General features: G+C 35.5%; 1 protein-coding gene across 1 annotated transcript in view; it reads right to left on the bottom strand.

Moving 5' to 3' along the window:
- LOC149808504 (annexin A6-like) overlaps positions 1-17,233 on the bottom strand; it is a 227,558-nt gene that overhangs the window by 146,194 nt on the left and 64,131 nt on the right. The window contains exons 8-9 of the mRNA XM_089978253.1: positions 1,228-1,303; positions 620-714 (exon numbers count right to left, since the gene is read on the bottom strand). Of these exons, the coding sequence (XP_089834379.1) occupies positions 620-714; positions 1,228-1,303 (171 nt within the window). The remainder of the gene's footprint in view (positions 1-619; positions 715-1,227; positions 1,304-17,233) is intronic.

Raw genomic sequence — 17,233 nt, forward strand, 5'->3', positions numbered from 1 at the left:
TTTGGCTTGGTTTGGTATTGACTGACACATAAACAATGACAAAAGGTATGGTGCCAATGCAAATGGAGCACAGCAGCCAATCCTGACTGATCTGGACAGAATTGAACCTGCACTCAGATGGTCATGTGTAAAGCCACTATGGCTCCCATTAAAAATCCCTCTATTTTGGAATCAAATTTACATTTTGGGCTCTATGTACATTAATCTAATCTTCACCTATATGACCTCACAAAATAAGAACTTTTTAAAATCATAATTTGTCTTCTACACTTAAATACAACTGATTCTGATTGTATCATTTTGTTTTGGGCATGCCAAGTCAAACAGCCCTCAGCCATGCCAAGTCAAACAGCCCTCGGCCATGCCAAGTCAAACAGCCCTCGGCCATGCCAAGTCAAACAGCCACCACTGTGTGCTCATATACTATAACCTATTTGTTAAAGTAAATACCAGTAGGCTGTCCTGTGAGTCACCAACCATTGCAGAGTTGGACTTTGTACTGTTCTTACTCACTATAGCTAAAATAGTAGGCATTACATGAGGAGTGGTCATTCAGCTACAGCATCCGATATGTAGATTCCTCATCTATTTTAAATCAAAGGACATCACTTAAACATACCAGGTCATACTTCTGCCTGAATTTCTCCTTGAGGGGCATTCTCTGCTTATGATTCTTTTTAACCAGCACTTTAATAAAAACCTCATCTGGCTTGGCTGAAAAAAAAGAAACAAAGACATGGTACTGACATGCATTCCATTTTGACATCCTAAAACTACAATTCATGATATACAAACTTGGTACATTATGCATTTAAACCACTGTATTAGAAATCTGATCAAACTGACTTGGAGATAAAGGTGTGATGGGTAAATATTAATCTGAAAAACTCTCGGAATTCGGCTTCACTCCAGATTTCAAGTTTCCCTTTTGCAGCAAAGTTCCTATACTTGACATTCTGTGAGTACATACTTATGGTTCAAGTTTCTGGTTGTCTGAGTTTTTGAGATCATGGGAAAAAATTCTGACAGCATGACTGAGCTAGTTATTCAAATGATGCAATGGAGTGACTGATTTTTGAGTTATCAAAATGTACTTTATTTATAAACACATGAAATCTGAAATCATGTCTTACAGTAACCTTGAAGAAAACATGGTGATGTGTGTGTGTGTGTGTGTGTGTGTGTGTGAGATAGCTTTATTATTTCAGCAGATTATAATTAAATTACCCATCTGTTTTGCTGCCTTGAAGAGAAGAGTGATGTCACCATTATCTTCAGCAGTACCTGCATTTCTAGCATGCTCCTGGAAAACATGGAATACAAATTGTTACATGGAACTAGAAATGTATCCATATGACACATGTGCCCCAGCCAATTTGATGTAATTGACTGGCTATGTTCAAAGTCAAACAAGGGCCATAACTTGTTACATTTTGTTGCAAAATAATGAAAATCAAATCTGACTAGCTCTTCTAATTATATAGATGCATGCTAAATTTGGTTTCAATCTATGAAGTTCTTCAAATGTTATTGATTAGAAACAAAATTACAACAAAATTGACATTACATAACCTGACAGGACAGGACAGATAGACCTGGGTAACATCCTTAATCTCATTTAATCAAGAGATCAATGTTAATAATGAGTCTGATCAAGGTCTGTACAACCATTTCTTATTGAGGTGTCCTTTATTTCTATATTTCTGTATAAAATATATTGCAGAGTCCATTAGCAGTATTTGTGCATAAGCAATTAATGCAAGTGTATATATAATGGTTGAGGGGTAAAATGTATATGTCCTCAGTTAACACATTAACCCCTGGAGATTTTTGTCATTTTTGCCTAAAAATCGAGTAGGAAACACATTTTGAAAGCTATTTGTGAATAGACTCGAAAACACCAAATCCCCGGTCATCTTTCAATAACATACTGCCTAGTGGTGTTAGAAACATTGATTTTCATTGGCTTTATATTTGACTCGCGCATGAGCAGAATGGTAAAAGTTGGACTTCTTTTTTTTTTTTTTTGCTAAACGGAGCCATTATTTTTGTATGGAGACCATTCTTTATTCCAAATGCCCATCTTATCCTACTTTTTGCAAAGGCTCATCTGTCTGTTTGCAGTTCATACTGGTTTGCCTTAGATCTGAGACCAAAAAGTCTAAAATCCGGACACAAAATCAGATTCCAACCACGGGCAAATTTTGGGTAAAAAAAAGTCAGGTCCAAAAAATGAGGTTTTTTCTATCTGTATTTTGTAGTGCAACTAGATATTCCAGATTATTTGGTATCATTGTAGAGCTACATCTGTCTACCTTTCTATAATACCACCCACTTTAGTGTATCATGCATGACCATGACGCTACAGAGCTCGGCAGTAGGTTACTACCTCCTGCCCCGTAATGTCGTTGCTAGGGGTTAATGTGTTAATGTCACTGTCCAACAATTTGCAAGATTATCATTCATTAACTAAAGCTTGTATTACTCTATCCATAATTGTTTCATGTGGTTGGTCCAAAACATAAACAATAATGTAAAAAGTGTGCATAAAAGGGATCTAAGTTTCAATTATGAATGCTGACTACCTGCCAATCAATCAATGACTTTACCAGATTGTTGCTAAACCTCACTTGGGGGGGGGGTTCCAATCACTTTCATTGACCTTACCATATCCTTTTTTGTGAAGATCCCACAGAACCATGCAGAAGAAGACTAGATAGAACATCATATGTCTCTGCCCCTCCTCAAAATGGTGGCAGTATATAAATAAGAGAAAATACTTCTGAATGGTTCAACAATGGAATCTCATAAAATAATGCAGAGGTTCCATTCTTTACTTATATGAAGAATATGTAATGATCAGAGCAAAATTTGATAAATGTAAATTTCAATGGAGAGTATGAGACTCAAGTGAGATACAAAACTGAACATACTTTACAGCACATGTATAAGAAAGGGTTTCTCGACATAAATAAAATTCTTACTGAGCCAAACTTACAGTAAATTACCTTTTCCATAATTTATTACATTAACCAGTTATTATATTGCAAAACAAGTAAATGGCAAACAGTCACATGAGAATAATCACTGTGCAGCATTGTGAAGAAAAACTACAAAACTGCTGTATATCTTACAAATAAAGATACGACACTAAACAAATTACAAACAAGATTTCAAAACAAAAAAATGTAAACAAAAGAAACCAAAGTAAAATATTGAAATAAACAATTATGAATGCATTTATGTACAATAGCAACATATACAATAAACAAAATCAAAAAGCATTTGCATCTGCAGTGTGCATGCACTTGGCTATTTGCATATGCAGTGCACATGCACTTGGCAATCAGTGTGCATGCACTTGGCTATCAGTGTGCATGTACTTGGATATCAGTGTACATGCACCTGGCCATTTGCATCTGCAGTGTATATGCACTTGGCTATCAGTGTGCATGCACTTGGATATCAGTGTACATGCACCTGGCTATTTGCATATGCAGTGTACATGCACTTGGCCATCAGTGTGCATGCACTTGGCTATCAGTGTGCATGTACTTGGATATCAGTGTACATGCACCTGGCTATTGGCATCTGCAGTGTGCATGTACTTGGCTATCAGTGTGCATGCAATTGGCTATAAGTGTACATACACTTGGCTATCAGTGTGCATGCAATTTGCTATTAATGTAGATGCACTTGACTATGAGTGTAGATGCACTTGGCTATCAGTATACATGCACTGGACTATTTGCATCTGCAGTGTAGATGCACCTGACTATCTATGTACATGCACTTGGCTATCAGTGTACATGCACTGGACTATTTGCATCTGCAGTGTACATGAACCTGGCTACTGGTGTACATGCACTTGGCTATCTGTGTGCATGCACTTGACAATTTGCATCTGCAGTGTACATGCACCTGGCTATCTGTAGCTGCAGTGTGTATGTACTTGACTACTTGCATCTGCAGTGTTAATACACTTGGTTCATCAAGACAGGGAAAGATCAAATAAATGAAAAATGCACATCACTTTTGTCTCAAATTTTTCACACTCTATAAATTCATAAAGAACTTTTCAAAATTTGTCCTCTAAAGTTAAGGTACAGAGAATGTTATTTTGTTAAAATCTTCCAAATTTTGATACCTAAGAAAACAATCATCAACTGTTTTCATGTATGATTATTTGTGCACCTTATAAAATAATTAATACTAGGTGTATAAAACATCAGACATCACAGCTGCTATATGTACAAGAAAGTAACAAGTATATGTATATAAGCAAATTACTAACAAAAAATGAAGTTTGATGTGACTAGAAGCCAAATCATTCAAGAAAACCATGCAAAAATGCCCATTTAAATGTATCCAGTAATGATGCAGACTAACAATAGCTTCTACCTGGAGTCTTGGTCATTTTTTCGTGTCTTGAATCTTTTGTGAGAATGGGGCATCCCAAATGGTGCTGTATTCTAGCATTGCCTGTTTAATATTTATCACACATGCATTTCAGTATTATAAGGAAGGAAGGCAGATTTTTAACATCATGTACGCACAATATAACATTGTGTTTAATTCATGCTCTGCCATTATATCATACATGGCTAATGGTTTTCTGCAATTCTTCATTTTAACACTTTTAGTACTTTAATAGGCACCATATAGCCATTATTGTGCTAATGTGCCATTAAATATATATATATATATATATATATATATATATATATATATATATATATATATATATATATATATATATATATACACACACACATATCATGCATGGACCATAAAAAACATCCACCATCTACAACATATACATGCAGATCAAAGTAAACATGCATACTGGTACTACACATCAACACTACGTGTCTTGCCTTCTGTGCATCATACTGTGAACCTCCTTGCCATACAACATCAGCATGTGAACTACTCCTGTGTGCATTTCCATGCTTCTTTGTGTTTTGTGTTGAAATATTCCTTGACGGTAAATCGGCATACAACAAATGCTGCTGTTTATCTATGTAACACGAATTATCCATTTCTGAACCCAACTCTGGTGACGATTTCTCTGGTGAATTCTCGTGCATTTCTTGAAGCTTTGGAATGTTAAAATGGGCATTCACTTTTGGAACCCTGTTAGAAAATGAACTATTTGCCTTTTCCTTACCGGCATGCTCATGATTTAAATCTGCCTTTTGTAACAAAGCTGCTTTATGTGAATGATATGGTGAATGCATCTCATGATGTGAGTTCTGTGATTCTTTAACATGCGAATGTGAGTTCTGTGATTCTTTAACATGCGAATGTGATTTCTGAACTCTGAAATCAGAGTTGTGCCATGTATAAATTTTGTATGGTGAACTGTGAAATTGATCAAGTGGTGAACTTCTTGTTTGCAAAAGGATGATATCTTCAATTCCATTCTCCTTGTTCTCACTTGCCAATGCCTTTCTGTGCTGTGAAATTGTTCTTTTTGAAATATCTTTAAAAAAATGAACATTGGAATTGGAAGTCCTTTTATCTTTCACAGAAATATATGTTGTAGTAAGTGAACTACCCTTTTGTTGATTCACAACTGTTTTTTGCTCTGATTTGTTAAATCTTTTTCCAAGTGTTTTATTTATTTCTGAACTCATTTTGTTCTGTGTAAATTGTGAATCATTTTCGTTGCTGAGTTTATCGGCAATACCTGATGAAGATTTTACCAATCTTCTGTCCTCCGATGTTATTTTACCATTTTGATGATGTTCCTTTTCACTCACCTCTACCTCATTTTCATCTATATGACCGTAAGTTTCTTCACCATAATCATTATCATCATTCTGCTCAATCTTGTCATCAGCCATGTTGTTTACTAGAGTCTGCACATTCTCCAAGCCATTGTTTGATTCTACACCCCTACCATTAGGGTATGCTGTCTTTTTTGGCTGGTTTGTCAATTGCCCATTTTGGAGATCTTCATCCCCATAATCACTGTTGTCCCCAGATGACTCTGACATTGATGTCTGTGTGCCTATCGTTTTCTGACTCTTCTTTCTTTTCTACAGCAGGCAAAATAATGATATAAAAATGTCATCTAAATGGGTTGGAATACGATGACTTCAGGCCAATAAAAGAGATTCCATGTACATTTCAGTATGGAATACAACTAATTCATAATATGATGACTTCAAGACAATAAAAGAGATTCAATGTACATTTCAGTATGGAAGACAACTAATTCATAAAAATGGAAAAGGTGATATGCCCTGCTAAACAGAAAGTAATAAATGCCATAACTGATTATTTAAAAATTATTCACTAAATACTTACTTATATTTTTTTAAGGATACAATTAAGTATATGAAATTTAGTCATGAGCTGTGGTAAATATACAATGAGTTTCTCCATTAACACTGCAATCTCAGATGTCAAACTTTACAAATTAATCATACTACATGTACTAGTAAAAACAAAAGTAATTGATTTTTTACATTATAAAAGAGTTCTTGCAGATAAAATGAGCATGATACATACTTCATAGTAAGAGTGAACAAAAGTTATACATCACAAAATTTAGGCAAATAAAATTATAACCAAACAAAAAGATATATAATACTCAGAAAAGACAAATAAAATTATTCCAACCACTAAAACAAAAAGACAAATAAAATTATTCCAACCACTAAAAAGCAAAGAAAAAGTATATAAAACTAGAAGGAGAAAATGTTTATCAAAGCAAAATCTTATGTCCCTCAAACCCCCTCCCCCTTAAAAAAGCATAATATCATTCTATAAAATTGGTACTTGACAGAATGAAAGGAAAAGCCTAGCAAAGTGAATACAATGACATTCTGTTATGATTTGATAAATAAGAAAATCCCTGATTCTAAAGCCTAGATTTTATTCATTTTTTTTTTTGTAAGACTGAAACAGAATGGTCAATTTCAGTTGCATACAGGAAGCATAAGCTTTGCCAGATAAGTGTGATGTTTGTTTAAAAAAGGGGCCAGGTATCAGAAATCCTTGACAAAAATCCAAATAAAAAAGAGATTTTTCTTTTGCAAACACTGTGGACCAAAACAGTACAAGTTCAAAAATAATTATAAATGTAGAAACATTTTTAATAATTACAGTGTGACCCCACTATAACACCCTCTGTTATAACATGAATTTGAATATAACACGGTCATGGTGTGTCTCAAAAATTTTACATACATGTATTTTTCACAATAAATTTTTTTTCTTTTTTCGTACAAATATGAAAAAAATGTAAAATGTTTATTATCATTTTGGGGAAGAGATCACGAATGAATAATACATGATGATCATGGTGCGGCTCCTGAAATTTTATATGTATTTTTCTCATACATGAAAAAATAGTTTTTTCTTCTGAAAAGTACCATAAATAATGTGTAATAAGTTTACTCTGGGATTGCATAGGGCTTTGCCAATGTTGCAAACTGTGATTTTGTTCCCCTTATTGGTGGCAAAATATAACATCTGGCGATATTTTTTATTGTCAACATTGTTGGCTGTTTAAACTTGTGTATACAACCATTGGTTTGGAGTGGAGAAATTCAGAGGCCCCATGTAAGGAAGCCACAAACCTGATATAAAATGTACTGAAATTTATATACTGTTACATAAAAACATTCTTTGTCCATATTGCCAAACCATCTTAACAGTACATTGTTATATCATAATCCACTTATCTTGACATCTAGCATGAGTACTGTATGTTGTGAGATATCCATTTTTTTGTTGTTGACATTTCTGGTAGCAGAGATCAACCGGATGAGGCATTATCTCATAATCTATCTTTCATCGGATTTTTGGCCGCTCGCTAGTAATTACTATATTTACATAGATTGACATTTGTATGTGGATGGTAAGTAAAATTCCTCTTCTTTTCAATTAAATCCTTCAGAACACTCACATTATCTGTAGTAATCTGTGTCATCAGACCAGAACACATGCATCTCTATCATCCGCTGACCATTTGTTAAATTTCTGATGCTTGCATGGAAAGCAGTATCACTCCACTACCACAAATGTAAAAAAAAACACCAGAAGAAAAACAACATCTTACTTCTTGGTCTATTCAATAATCAGTAAGGAACAATAACTGCAATCAACCAAACAATGGCCAATTCCTTTTTTACAAATGTACTCAAATAAAATAGTTTGCTGAAATTTCAAAGAAAAAAGATTATGAATAAGCACTAAGCAAATGAATCAGTCTCAATCATGCAATACAAATATTTGATGTTGCCGCCACAATAAGAAATGGGCATTTGTTTGGTTCTCAAAAGCTGTCCTTTAGCAGTGACTTCAATAACATATGCACCCTTCATCAAAGAAAGCCAACTACAATCTTCAATAAAAAAAAGAACTTCACTTCAAAGAAATAAGTTAACCAAACTTTAAAAAAGTAATGGAATCTGATGGATTTTTTTCATTTTCCAATGTGACTGGAACATGTTTACTATGAAATGAAAGTTTCCTTTTTGCAGAATTTTTTAAAATTCTTCCAAATGCTACCAACAGCAGCTTAAAATGCAAACTAACTTTTACTTGCCTGGGACATACTGAAAAGTACATGTGCTTCCTCATTCATTACATGATTGAATGCCATGTTTTTCCACTGAATTCAGACCTATATGACCTGTGACAAAATTATTGAATATTTTAAATCTGTGTGTATGCATCTTTTCGATGGAATCACTTGTATTGTGGATTCAATGTACCAGTATGTGATGAGATTCATGGCTGAGTACATTGCATTGATACTCTATTCATACTATACATTAGACATGTATATATTAACAGTATACACACATATGTACCAATCCTTGGTTCTCTAAACTATTATATATGTCTTCTCTGTTTTCACTATAGGTGTATTTCTCATTTAATATGCATCAATTTAAGATGGTAACTGTGCCAATAAAGTGCGTATTTTACCACCCGCATTTATTACCTACCCCTCCCACAAATTTGTTGGGTTCCATGCACCATTTTCTTCAGCTAACTGACCTGGTTGCTTATAACATGGTTTGGTCTATAACACAGTCAAGTTCAATGACTCCCAACTACCATGTTATTGCGGGGTCACACTGTACAATAATTATCCAAAAACTTAAACAAGATATATACATAAGAATAAAGATACTGTACTAAGCTTCATTAGTCTGCATAAAGGAATTTTAGCTTAAATATGCTCACAAGGTTTTTGTATATAAAAAGTCCATAAAGTTAACAAACATGTATTAAAAAAATGAAAAAGTATGGCACAGCCACAGAATGTAAATGTTCTTAAGACCCATTCAATGTATCTTAATATCCAATTTTGTCTGACTTTGCTGACAGCAGCTTTTGAGGTGTCTTACTTATAAAAAGTGACAGACAAGCATAAGGACTGATGATGGACAGACATCATCAAGCCATTACATTTTCCTCCTGAGGTTGGGGAGGCATAATTGCCATGTGACTGCAATACAGATGAACAAATGCTCATCAAAAATTAATTGGAAGTTCTATGCATTTTTAAATATCTTTGGCTTGATATTCAGTGTATTACTACCTACAAAGCTTAAACAACTGCAGTATATTAGACAATTTTCCAGATGTAATTCCTTTGAAAATTGTACTTGGGGGGAAAATAAAGCTAATTTTCCTGATGTAATTCCTTTGAAAATGTTATTTGGGCATTGAATAAAGCTAATTTTAATAATGTGATACTTATTTGTTGACACTGCATCAATCACCTTTTCCAGACAGAAAATACCCATAGGATGAGAATTCAACCTCTCAGAGGGCGCCTTTCAAGAAAGATCTTAAGTCCAACCCATGACCCTGACCCATGTGCACTAGCCCAAAAAAAATTTCTTCAGGATGTACCCTTAAAACTAGTGAGACATCAGTGCAGGGTGGGCAGAGGGAATGGTAACAGCAACAGGTAAGTATTAGGAGAATAAAATTTGTCTACCCCACCCCACCCTGAAAAAAAGAAGCTACATTTTAATATCAGTAATACATAACCTGTTGCTACTGCATAGCTAAATTTGCCAGTTCAGAGGGAAGCTGATGATCCCACAAATGGGTAGAAAAAAACCAGCAAGGAATACTTATCCTTATTACATAGAACTGTACACTATTGTTGGATGGTATCCACACAGGCCCTTTTGATAACTGACACTTCTCGCTTGATAGTAATCCTATATAAAATGATGGAAGCTGAGATATCAGCTGAGCTTTTTAGGAAAAGATACTTCATACCCATTCCTCTCTCTATTGATGCTTCCAGATCAAATATAAAGCTGTAACTGGGCCTAAAAGTCTATCCTGCTCATCCCCAGCACAGAAACAACTGAGACTGGGGATCTCAATCAGAAGTAGAGCAGCCAATGGAAACGGCTTTTTTGCTGAAAAAATGGCTAGCAAAGGGGAGAAACTGACTCGTAATTCCCACTGAACCACATAGAGCCTGGTTCAATGAATAGAGTATGCAGCTTGCTCCTTCATCTCATAAACACCAAGTAGATCAAGAAAACAGTCTTGGGGGTAAGGTTCTCAAAATAATCTTCACCCAAATGTTTATAAGAGTTTTTGTTCGAGACCACAGGACAAAAGACAGATTCCATCTACACATTAGTAAGACACCAATCTTTGCAGCTTGAAATTCCTGATCAGGTCAGCTATGTTCAAGTCCACACCAATGACTGGGCTTTTCAAAACAATGAGTGTGTTGGAAAGGAATTCCTTATAGCCCTGAGCACTCTCTCTCTTCATATAAGAAGAAAAGAGATTAAATCAGTGTGTTCAGAGAGGGACATCTAAAATTAATGTGTAATACTGACCTAGTGCACCAGTCACAAAAGATTCACCCTTTCACATCATTGACCTTGAAGACAGATTGTCTCATGGACTAAATGATGCACTTGGCAAATTTGCTTGTCCTGGTGGAGAGATCATTTAAGATGAGCTAAACATGAAGGAGGAGAATCTGAGGGCTGTTGTGGAGAAGACAGACCCTGTGCTGTGACAGAGAGACCCTTCTCTGTGGGATTGTCTGCTATACTTAAAGGGTCAAGAAGCAAGATTACTTAGGCCACAGAGGGCTGTCAAGATGAGCTGGATAGTGTAGGTCCTTACTTTTTTAAGTGCCTAGGGAATCATACTGATGGGTGGAAAGACATAGGCTAACAAATGATCCCATTTCAGATTGAAAGTGTCCACTGGCTAGGATCTCTGGTCTGGGACTGGAGAAATGTAAATGGTGAGCTTGTTGATTGGCCTCCACCAGGATTTCCTCCAAAACAAGGATTGGTGCAGAGATCCTTCTGTGAGGCATATTCTTTCCCTCCTGGACAGACTGTCTACCAAAATATTCTTTATAACTCAGAGGGTAATCCTTTCCAAAGCTGACCATTGAAGGCGGTTCTAAACCTCCATGCAGCGAGAATGGGTATGTGAGCCTCCTTGTTGCATAAGGTATGTTACCACTGACTGGTTGTTGGAGGATACCAACATACAGTGATTTCTTTTTTGTTGACTACTGAAGGGCCAAGAGCATTGCCCTCATTTCCAAACTGTTGATGTGCAAGAGCTCACTCACTTTCTGTTTTGTGAAGAATGGAGAATGTACCGGTACTCTTTGCATCAACATTAGAATTTGCCAATGACAAAGCAACCATGCTCATCCTGCAAAAAAGTTCAAATTTCAGTTTCCTGCATCTGGGTTTTTAAATCTGCTCTCCAATACTTATCCATTCTAAGTTTTTCCCAAGAAGAAAGTTCTTGAGTTGGTCTTTGGAGTGTCATATTTCTTAGCCAGTGTTTTTTTTTTATATCATTGGAATAAAGTGTATGTTTTGACATTTTTGACATAAACTGAACAAAAATACATGAGCTGCCCTAAAATATTCCTCTAAATCATCTTGAACAATGCAATATCCTCATATACTCCCTTTAGTAAACAGCAAAAGTCTGATATGATATGTTACTGTATGACATCAATAAACAGAATCAAGATGAGTCCTCAGACCAAGTTAGGGATAACTAATGAATACCTGCGCTAAAAAAAGAATCAAATAATTGTTGTAGTGTAACTTCCATGCAAGATTATGAAGAGAAAAAAAAGTATAATGAACCTGTGACTGTTCAGACATCTGATACTAAACATGACTTATCTAACAGTAAATTTCATAAAAAGAATGCATGCAATGTGATATAGCACTTGAAGTGAGAGCAATTTTCTCTTCAATACATTTCAACATATGATGGCTGCAACTGGAAAAGGAGTGAGGGCTAGTGTGCATGGACCAGGGTCATGGGTTACATTTAATATATTTCTTGAGAGACACCCTGTGGGAGGATAATTTCTCATTATTAGGCCAATGATATTTTCTTCTGGAAAAGAGTAAGCTATGCAACAGCAACAGATTATGTATTACTGATATTACAATGTGTAAGCATCATCAGTGTTTTTTGTTAAAATCATATTCATTATCATTGCATGGCAAAGATAATCTACAGAACTGTATTCTCAAAATGTTTTGAACTTGAAAATCAAGCTCCTGAAGCTCAAAGTCCAAACGTTTTGACCATTTGTAACTCTATCCAAACAAAGTTTCATCCCCACTCCCACCCTCCAGGTCTAGATTCAGGACCTTCACTGTCATCTACTCCTAAAACATGATATCACACGTGATGACACCCCGTCAATTAGTGCAAATATTGTTAAGTTTAAAAGCAAGAGTACATATCACTCCCTCCCACCCTAACCCACACAAACCCCTTTCAGGATCCTGGATCCAAACCATTCGTTGTCATCTACTCATTCCCTTGAAATCAAATACTAAATATGATCACCTCCAGCTTTTCATTGTTGTAGATGGAACTCAGGTTACAAGGAAACATACAAGTACAGACAAAAGCATGAATATGAATTGACAACATGATCAATCTGAATATATCTACAATATAATTAAAAGAACTCTTTATTTTGATCCATCTACTTGACAGCTAAATTTCATTGGCATAGATGTACTCCAAGTATGGTATCTGGCTTGGGCTTTGAGTTTTAGCTCAAGTTTTATGCTTAAAATCTTGAGAATTCCATGACCAGGTTTTAATGGATGAAAAAGGTCAAAAGCAAACATCATTCCAAACACTAGGTATCAGTTACATGCATGAATACATTAGGTTGTACATTAGATGATAACCCGAGTGTACTATTTTCGAGATTCTAAGGTTACTGACAATATAGGTTAGCAAAAACAACTTTCTGACATGGCAAAAACCCATTAAAATCAAAGACAGCTTTATTGCTGCATTATCATACACCTGGGCCTAACTTTGAACTGCAAAGGTTGGTCATTGACTACCTTATGTGAGCAGCACATAGTGCTACTCAAATTAAATGTGTTTGAAGCCTCTTTAATTAGATGACAAAACGAGCATGTGTAGAAACTATTACAGTTATTATAGTGCTATACAGTCATTATAGTAATATATATAGTCAGTATAGTGCTATACGGTCTCTATAGTGCTATACAGTCATTATAGTGCTATACAGTCAGTATAGTGCTATACAGTCAGTATAGTGCTATATGGTCAGTATAGTGCTATATGGTCAGTATAGTGCTATAGTCAGTATAGTGCTATACAGTCATTATAGTGCTATAGTCAGTATAGTGCTATACAGTCATTATAGTAATATATAGTCAGTATAGTGCTATACAGTCATTATAGTTCTATACAGTCATTATAGTACCATACAGTCAGTATAGTGCAATACAGTCATTATAGTGCTATACAGTCATTATAGTAATATATAGTCATTATAGTGCTATACAGTCATTACAGTAATACCTCGAACATTCATGAGGTTAGGTTCCAGAACCAGTCGCGGATCAGAAGGAATCGCGAATGTTTGGTACGAGTCACTAAAAATGCTAATAAATACTTATTTCTAGGGTTTAAACCCTAAATATGACCCAAAATCATGCCCCCAAAGCACTTTAATTTCATTTAAAAGTTAGCTTAATACATTACCCTTAAAAAGAGAAATAAATGGTTGACGTAAAGATAGAGTACAGAATCGCCTAATGGGTATCTGCCACACTAGCTCATTTACAGTACAGTACATGTATACTAATATTACCCCTATACTAATTCATTGGCTGCCATTTTCTTTTGCACTCACAGTAAGGTAAAACCAAGTAACGAATGGGACTGTAAACTTAATGACTGATGTTTTCTTTGTCATTGTCAGGAAGGTAAACTAGGTAAACTTCATATGTCACAGAAGTCTTATAACAAAGGTACAATTCAATAAAATAAAGAAAACATGTACGTAGAGGGTACCAATGAAAATTTCGCGAATCCGTGAATTCGCAAATCCAGAAACACGAATGCATGAGGTATTACTGTATATTAATATATAGTCAGTATAGTGCTCTACAGTCATTATAGTAATATATAGTCAGTATAGTGCTCTACAGTCATTATAGTAATATATAGTCAGTATAGTGCTCTACAGTCATTATAGTAATATATAGTCAGTATAGTGCTGTACAGTCATCTTACTTCCCCTGTAAATGCCCCGAAATGCCACAAGATGGAGTTGGTCACGTGATGAGTCAGTGAAGAGGATCTGGGTTATTCTTAACCTTCATGCTTTCAATGCACATGTGGTACGCCACCATTTTAAAGTGGAGACATTAAAAACAGCACTGACCATCGTTCACAAAGATTCTTATTTTGCTTCTGTTGACCTGAAAGATGCATATTACTCTCTTCCAGTTGACATTGCTTTTCGCAAATATTTATGCTTTCACTGGAAAGGACAATTTTATCAGTACACCTGGTTACCAAATGGACTGGCAACCAAGAGTATACACCAAAACAATGAAGTCTGTTTTTTCTTCCTTGCATAATTTGGGTTATCTCAATGTTGTCTGTTTGGATGATAGTCTTCTTCAAGGATCAACATACTTAGAGTGTCAAAACAATGTGTACCATTACTGCTGCATTATTGGATGATTTAGGACTTACAATACACCCAACTAAATCCATTTTGCAACCTACACAAACTATCAGCTTTGTGGGATTTCTCATTAATTCAGCAAATATGATGGTTAGATTGACTGAGAGAAATGCACAGGCATTGATTGAGTTCTGTGAAACAGTGTTGAAGCGGAAACATTTGACTATTCATGAATTAGCACAATTAATAGGCACAATGGTTGCTAGTGAACCAGGCTTAGAATATGCTGCTCTCTACTAAAAAATTTGGGAAAGGAAGAAAGACAGATTACTGAAAAAGCATAAGGGCAATTATGATGCATCAATTTCTCCTTCCAGCAATGCTAAAGATAAAAATAAATGATGGATCCAAAATGTTAAAATCAGTTTTAAGCCTATTTGCAGAGGTAACCCAGACATTATCAAAAGTGACAGTTCTATTATAGGATGGGGAGGGGTAAATGAGAGAGACGATGTTAAAACTGTTGGTTGCTGGAGTAGTACTGAGAAAATGAGCCATGTCAGTGTTTTAGAATTGCAGGCCTGCTTCCTGACATTAAAGTCTCTTTGTGGATACAAATATAACTTACACATTAGGATCTTCATGGATAATACTGTAGCCATTGCCTTCATTAACAAAATCGGAGGTAGGAAGATATTACTACATCAAATGTCCCATGATATTTGGTTTTGGTGTATAGAAAGACAGATTTGGTTGAGTGCTTGCCTCAGGCTCCACTCAAGGAAAATCAACTGTGGAAAATTCGGCTAGCTGTGTTTCGCTTATCAGGAAAGCCTTGTTCCATAAAGGCATAGCAGGACAAGCTTCCAGTGTCATACTCAACTCATGGAGAGAATAAACAAGGAAACAATATTGGATCCATCTCCAGAAATGGTTGCATTTTCAGTTGGGAAACATATTGATACCCTTGATCCACCTGTAAATTTGATCCTGGCTTTCCTGACAGAGTTGTTTGACTCTGGTTTACGTTACAGCTCCATCGACACTGCCAGATCTGCTATATCTAGTTTAGTTAAATTTAGCAGTAGTATTGACCTAGGTAATAATGTGTTTATAGAAAGATTTTTGAGAAGAGTTTTTCTATGTAGGCCATGTTTGCCAAGATATGGCATAACCTGGGATGTGAGAACTGTGCTTCAGCATTGTTTCCCTTGGGAAACATTGTTTCCCTTGGGGTACATTTCTTTGAAACAAATGACTCAGAAACTGGTGATCCTGTTGGCCTTACTTAGTGGCCAGAGATGCCAAACTTTGCATGTCATAAATATTGATGATAATACTATTTTTTCTGATAGAGTTGTTGTCAGAATTAGGGAATTTTTTTAAGCAAAGGCTGGTTGGTGGGAACATATATAAAACTAGGTCAGATCACATCATAGAGAAAGCATCAATGGCCCATGCATGTGGGTCTCATCTATATAACACGTATTTGTGAATTTGATGATTCTATCTAGCGGCAAACATATCAATATCAAAACTGTCCAAATATTGCATGAATTTTTATTAAAGATTGCTTTGTTTAACATCCACTCTGCATCATCACTGAAATTCCTAGATAGGTGATCTGCTTCTACATTAAACTTCCCAGGAAGATGGCAAGCATTCAACCAAATCTGTCTTTCTACACACCAAAACCAAATATCACAGGATAGGTGATCTAGTAATCTCATCCTAGTCAAAATATATATTCATTAAAATACCATCACTGCTTCAAGCATTATACCTGAACATGGACAGAGGTCAGAGAATTTTATTTTCCTTGCACAGGCCTTCAAACTGATCAGTGGACATAGCTATGGTATGTATCTCTTTGCCCAGTCATAATCGATATTTGGTTAAAGTGTCATTAAAATATCTTCACTGGTTCAAATGTTATACACTAAACACTGATACTACAAGTCAGAGTTTATTTTCCCTTGTTTTGACCTTCACACTGATGCACATGGCATAATACATATTTCAGTTTCCTGAAAATCTCTCCAGTCATTACAAAGCTATGGGTCAGACAAGCAAATATTAATGGATTACAGACAACACCAGAACATCACATTCCTGAAATAAAATGGACTTATATTTTAGAAAGTCTAAAAGTGACTTATTAAAGCTGATGTGGCAATTACTTGGGTGGGGTGGGGTTGGGTGGGGTGAGGGACTGAAAAAGTTTGCAAACAATTTTTATGGTGTCATAAGATTGCA

Source organism: Sinohyriopsis cumingii, chromosome 1 (genome assembly GCF_028554795.1).
Source record: "Sinohyriopsis cumingii isolate HCF-2022 chromosome 1, ASM2855479v2, whole genome shotgun sequence".
Classification (NCBI taxonomy): Eukaryota; Metazoa; Mollusca; class Bivalvia; order Unionida; family Unionidae; genus Sinohyriopsis; species Sinohyriopsis cumingii.